The sequence below is a fragment of the Rattus norvegicus genome, chromosome 3 (genome assembly GCF_036323735.1).
Source record: "Rattus norvegicus strain BN/NHsdMcwi chromosome 3, GRCr8, whole genome shotgun sequence".
Classification (NCBI taxonomy): domain Eukaryota; kingdom Metazoa; phylum Chordata; class Mammalia; order Rodentia; family Muridae; genus Rattus; species Rattus norvegicus.
The window spans coordinates 84,975,318-84,981,317 of NC_086021.1; the positions used below are offsets into that span (position 1 = coordinate 84,975,318).

At 38.2% G+C, this 6,000-nt stretch overlaps 1 protein-coding gene across 3 annotated transcripts in view; it reads left to right on the forward strand.

The window, feature by feature from the left end:
- Nucleotides 1-5,676, forward strand: part of Itprid2 (ITPR interacting domain containing 2) — a 37,422-nt gene extending 31,746 nt beyond the window's left edge. For 2 of the 3 annotated variants that reach the window (XM_017591707.3, XM_063283643.1), the window contains 2 exons: nucleotides 3,454-3,572; nucleotides 4,376-5,676. In XM_017591707.3, coding sequence (XP_017447196.1) covers nucleotides 3,454-3,558 — 105 coding nt within the window. In that variant the 3' untranslated portion in view covers nucleotides 3,559-3,572; nucleotides 4,376-5,676. The remainder of the gene's footprint in view (nucleotides 1-3,453; nucleotides 3,573-4,375) is intronic. The other variant, NM_001107738.1, reaches the window with a different exon arrangement.
- Nucleotides 5,677-6,000: the final 324 nt, after the last annotated feature.

Below are 6,000 nucleotides of genomic sequence, written 5' to 3' on the forward strand. Positions count from 1 at the left end.
GTAAAAACACAGCTTCTCATGCATTCCTTTGGAATGTTTTAGAGAACATTTAAGGGTCCTGGCTTTGGGGCTCTAAGCACTATGTCGATGCAGCCTCACATGTTGTACCAGCAAGTCATTCATTGTGTGTTGCAAGAAAAAATCGTGTGTGTGTGTGTGTGTGTGTGTGTGTGTGTGTGTGTGTGTGTGTGTGTGCGCATGCGCGTCAAGTAGTCTGTCTGATGTCAATACAACCTTTTGGAAATTGTGCTCACAAAAGTGCTTTTACTAGCCAGTCTAGAATTTTCATACTCTGAAGCCCCATGTCTTCTCTTACTCCGAACCCAAGTGGTCTCTATAGCATGAGGAACTTTAGAGCTAATTTATTTGTTCACAGTTCTGCTGTGAAATGGCTTATTACAGGCATTGTGTTATTTTCAGTGCTAGTTTCAATGTGGCTACTTTCATTTTCTTTCTCTTTCTTTGTTCTGTTGTTGGTTGGTTGGTTGGGTGTTGGTTTTTTGAGACAGGGTCTCAGTATTTACCCTGGTCTGCCCTGGAACTCTCTCTCTGTAGAGTAGGCTGGCCCTGAATTCAGAGATCTATCTTCTTCTGCTGCCCAAGTTCTAGGATTAAAGGCATGTGCCACCACCCCCAGCTTTCTCTTATTATTCTCGAGATGGTATCATTTCTGTGCTCCTCGAGTAAAATGTACTAGACAATGGAGATTCGTGTTCATTGGGTTCTTTTCTTTCTTATTGAGATAGGGCTTGTCCAAGGTGGTCTCAAGTTCAAGGACTCAAATAATCCTTCGGTCTCAACCTCCCAGGCTCTTAGATACTCTTTTATATTTTATGCTAGCAATATCTGTGTTACCATAATATTTAGCGTTCATTTTTAATTGAATGATAAACAGGAAGATGTAATAAAGTTGTCTTATTAGAGAATGCTTAACATCTTGTATAATATAGAATTTCAATGATTCCTTTCCTATATACTGCATTTATCTTATGTACAGTGGCTACAATACTCAGATTTTCATGTTTCATACCCACTTAAAATGGGTCTATAAAGTGTGGTGCATCTGAAAATCTTTGTTATTTAGTGTTCATGAATGGCCGTAGAAGGTAGACTTCAGATCTAGTATTTATTTACATGTGCAGCATGGCAGATGATTGCTGACAGCAAAGGAACGTTTTGTTCCTATTGCCTTTTAGTTGTAAGCCTAACCTTTAACAGCGGAGCCACCTCTCCAGCCCTAGTCTGCTTCTGTGAAGAATCATATATAAGTCATTTTATATATATATATATATATATATATATATATATATATATATATGTGTGTGTGTGTGTGTGTGTGTGTGTGTGTGTGTGTATATACATATATATATATATATATATATATATATATATATATATATATATATATATATTATGTACCAGTTTTGCATAGCATAGCCATTTTTAGAAAAACTTAAACCAAGGTATTTTCAGGATGTATTTAGGAACATTTTAGGAAATGGATGAGGCTGACAGGAAACTGTGGAAGTGTAGGATTTTTAAGAGCTAATTGAGAGTAGCACAGTGCTAATTTTGGAATGCATTATCTATTTACTTCAGGAAATGCACATTTAAAGCCTTTACAAAGAGCTATTTGGAGGTGAAGCTATATCATTAGAAAGGAAAAGAAGAAGAAGGCATGTAGTATTTATGTAGCATTTAGACATCTGGAGGTGATCATTGCCTCCTGTCTGTTTGCTTTTCTCTTTGTTTGTTTTATTCTTCTTTTACTATTTCACATTTTTTAACCATCCATCCCACCCACCCACCTCACACACATCAAGCTGTGCAGGACTAGGCACATCCTCTCCCACTGAGGCCAGATAAGGCTGTCCATTTAGGGGCTTGGGATCTGCAGACAGGCAGGCAGGCAGGCAGGCAGGCAGGCAGGCAGGCAGGCAGGCGGACGGCTCAGGGACAGCCCCTGCTCCAGTTGTTTGAGGGGCCCAAATGAAGACCAAGCTGCATATCTGCTACATATGTACAGGAAGCCTAGGTCCAGCCTGTGCTCCCACTTTGGTTGGTGATTCAGTCTGTGGGAGCCCACAAGGGTCCAGGTTAGTTGACTCTGTTGGTCTTTACTGCCCTCTTTGGGTCCCTCAATCTTTCTCCTAACTCAGTAAGATCCCTGGGCTCCATCTCTTTGGCTGTGGGTCTCTGCATCTGTTTCCATTGGCTGCTGGGTGGAGCCTCTCAGAGGTCAGTTATGCTAGGCTCCTGTCTGCAAGCATCACAGAGTGTCATTAGTAGTGTCAGGATTCCACCTGCCCATCTGTTTGCTTTTTTCGGCAATAAGATGTATACTTTCTCTCTGTGTGTATGCATGTATGGGTGTTTATTTGTGCATGTGCAGGCCAGAGGGTAACCTCAGATGTCATCCTCAAGAGACTTCTCCTTTGTTTTCAGAAAAGGGCCTTGGATTAGGCTATAGCTGGGCAGTCCAGGGACCCACCTTCCTCCCTCCCCCTCCCCGGTGTCTGAATTATAAGCACATGTCACTACACTTGGTGTTGCTTTCCTGTGTTGTTTATTTGTTTTGTTTTTCCTGTGGGTTCTGAGGATCAGATCCAGGTACCCATGCTTGCATGGTAAGTAATACACTGACTCCGCCTCTTCTCCAACCCAAGATGAAAGTTCTTACCTAAGTCAGACAGGTGACAAGTGCGTCATAACACTAGAGAAAAAGATAATTCAAGTTTAGAGCAAATGGATGGCTGTTTGAAGTGTGTTTATAACCTTTAAAATCTAAGTGTCACTAAATAACTTTTCTTCTGTCTACCAAAAGTGCGTGTTAGGTTAAACTTCTGTAGCTATTCTGGTTTTAGTTGTTAGAGACAAGCAGAGTATTTTTGCCTGCGTCTCGCTTGGCCACTTACAGGTGTTCTTAGCATTCAAAGCATGAATCCCTCTGACTTCCTGGCCTCCATAAAAAGCAACGTCGCAAACCTCACATTTAGTTCTGCAGGCTGTTGTGTGAAGTAACTGATGAGAAATTTTCTCATGTTTTTCCCATAAGAATTATGATTTTTAGTCAAGCAGTTGTGGCACATGCCTTTAATCCAGCATTCGGGAGACAGAGGCAGGCTGATCTCTTGAGTTCGAGGCCAGTCTGATCCATAGAGCAAGGTCCAGAACAGTCAGAGTTAAACAGAGAAACCCTGTCTCAAAACAACAACAACAACAAAAGATTTAGAGTGGTCTTTCATAATGCCTTTGGCTGGGTTGTGCTGCGCGACACTTGGCGGGCTGATGTGTCGTGGGGTGGGCTCTCCTCCAGGAGCCTCCTTGTGCTTGTCACACACGTGAAGGCTGTGGTCTTCTCCACAATTTAGCTGACTGCAACAATTAAGTGGTAAGTATCTGAAACCAGGAAAAATATCATTAAATTCATATTTTTCTCTCTTTCCATTATAGATTAAAGAGTCTATTGTTGGGGAAATTAGACGAGAAATTGTAAGTGGACTTTTGGCAGCAGTGTCTTCAAGTAAAGCATCTGCTTCTAAGCAGGACAGCCACTGAGTGGGACATACTCGGTAATGTTTATTAATGTCTTCATGGAACTGGATAGACGTTACACTTGATTCGGAATTCTTTGTTTTCTTATTTCTTAGTGCAGTTGTTATCTCTAGCTAAATTTTTATTTTGATAGTGTATGTCATAGCTGTCCTAAAGTGTGAAAACCATATGCAAGCTTTCTAAAGTATCCGTAAGCCACTCAGGGTAAGAACAGACTTGCTGCAGTGTGCGCTTATAGAGATGTCAGTATAGTGAATAAATCCTGGAGTTAGACTTCAGACAGAATCTTACTTTAGTATTAAATAGTATTTCAAAGGTACAATGTATGGTCAAGAATTTGAGAATTAGTCAAAAATTTTTAATACCTTACCTTATTAAGGATTTTTATGTGACTTATTAAAATAATAGCTATAACTTTTACAAATTATATATTTTTATTAATAGCAATATTTGGTGAACACACCAAGGAATAATAGTGTACAACACTTTCAGAGCTGAAAGTATTTATTTATTCAGTGTGTTTTATATATATAATTTCAGCTGTGGAAAGTAAAAAAATAGTTTAATAAATATCGTGTCTTAGCAAATCATACAATTTCTTTTCAAAACCTAGGGTAAAATTATTAACTTTCAAAAAATGAATGACAACCAGAAGATTATGTGTATATGTCAAGTGGATAGATGGTAGAGAGAGAGAGAGACAGAGACAGAGATATATGCCATATATATGGCTTTATATGAATAAAATTTTCACATTTTTAAAATAACTTTCAAAATAGTATTTGAAGAATGTTTACTATTCATTTTTCCTTCTTTTTAGGGTTGGGATGCATTCCCTTAGCCTACACAGGTGTTGTTGGTGATTTATGCTGGTGAAGGTGTCTGTCCTATGGAAGATATTTTCTACTGAGCTGGGCTACTTACACAGTGGACTATGTGCATTTCTGTATGCAGTGTACAGGTTACGGTTCTATGCATCAAAATTTTAAAAAATATACTTAGAAACGTAGGCACTTTGCTGACTCATTTCTAAACTATCAGACTGGCCATTTGAAAGACTAGTATTTATTTGTATGTCAATATTTTTCCAGTTGATGTCCCATGTAGAGTTAATTGTAAAACTTGAAGAATCCAGACATAACCGACTTATAAATAACATATTTCTTCAGACTAGCTTCTACAACACTGACCTCTATGAGGTATTTACTGTGCAATAACAGATTCGTCTTTTGAGTGCTTGAAGCAACCGATGATTTTTTCCTCCACTGCTCTTCATGGGGTCACTTCTAAGAAGACTAATGGTTCTGTTGTAAAGATTGCTCTTAATTCTCGAGGAGGCTACTGAGAAGCAGTAGGGTAGATCTCATGAGGTTACCTACAACTACTTCATGTTCTTACACTGTAAGCCTGTTGCTTTGCCCCAACAAATGTAATTTAATTATAGCTATGGGCCTTCTGGTAGACACTGTACTCTCCGCGTTGTAACTTTATTATAGCTATGTGCCTTGTGGTAAGCATTATGTACTCTGCCTTGTCCAGATGTCTTACTCTAAGGTGTTCTTCTGTCTTTTAGACTAAGTAGTATTGTCAAGATAATGGGGCCTATGACTTGAATGGATAGAATAGAAATGAATAAGCTGGGTTTTGTTTTTCCAAATGAGATTTAGATTTGTTTTTCTCATGCATAAATGATTTTAATTCAGTTTTAACCAGTGAAAGCTCATGGTTTTCTTAAAACAAAAACAAAAAAACAAAGGTTCCTATCTGATACTATATATGTCAAATAAATGTATAAAGTAGCAACCAAATGTTATTAGAAATTAGTCTTTTAGTATTTGTAATTTTCAACTCCGATTATGTTACTTTGTGTGAAAATTTTTAGTCAAAAGTGCTTGGAAATAATTAGCATTCTTTGAAAGAATACCTAAAAAGTTTATAAATATTTGAACTATCACACAAAGGCTATTCTCTAAAAAACAAAAACCCCATTAAAACAATAAAGTATTTATTTTGCCTAAAATGTTAAATTCTTTTTTTGAGCTGTAACATGAAGAATTTGGATTGTATTTGAGGGCTAACCAATAAAGTCTGAAAGGCTTATTGGGCCTTTCTTCCCCTGGAGAGGTTTCTGCAATGCTTTTTGGAAAGTTAGTCTCCACCAAGAGGACACAGCAATATATCACTCTTGGGCTCATAAAGGTCCAGGGCTATGATCCCATGTAGGCCAGTTTGACCTTCTTCAAAGAAGTATACAGGTAAACTATGAAGAACAGGTAAGAAGCCAGGTATGACATGCATGCCTCTAATCTCGTTACTGGACAAGTAGATGCAGGGGTATCAGGAATTTGAAGCCAGCCTGGACTTACAATTGACTGTGCCTCAAAAAACAAATGAAAAAGAACAGATACTAAAATATGATTCTTATCCCTGTTCTTTCCCTTCTTG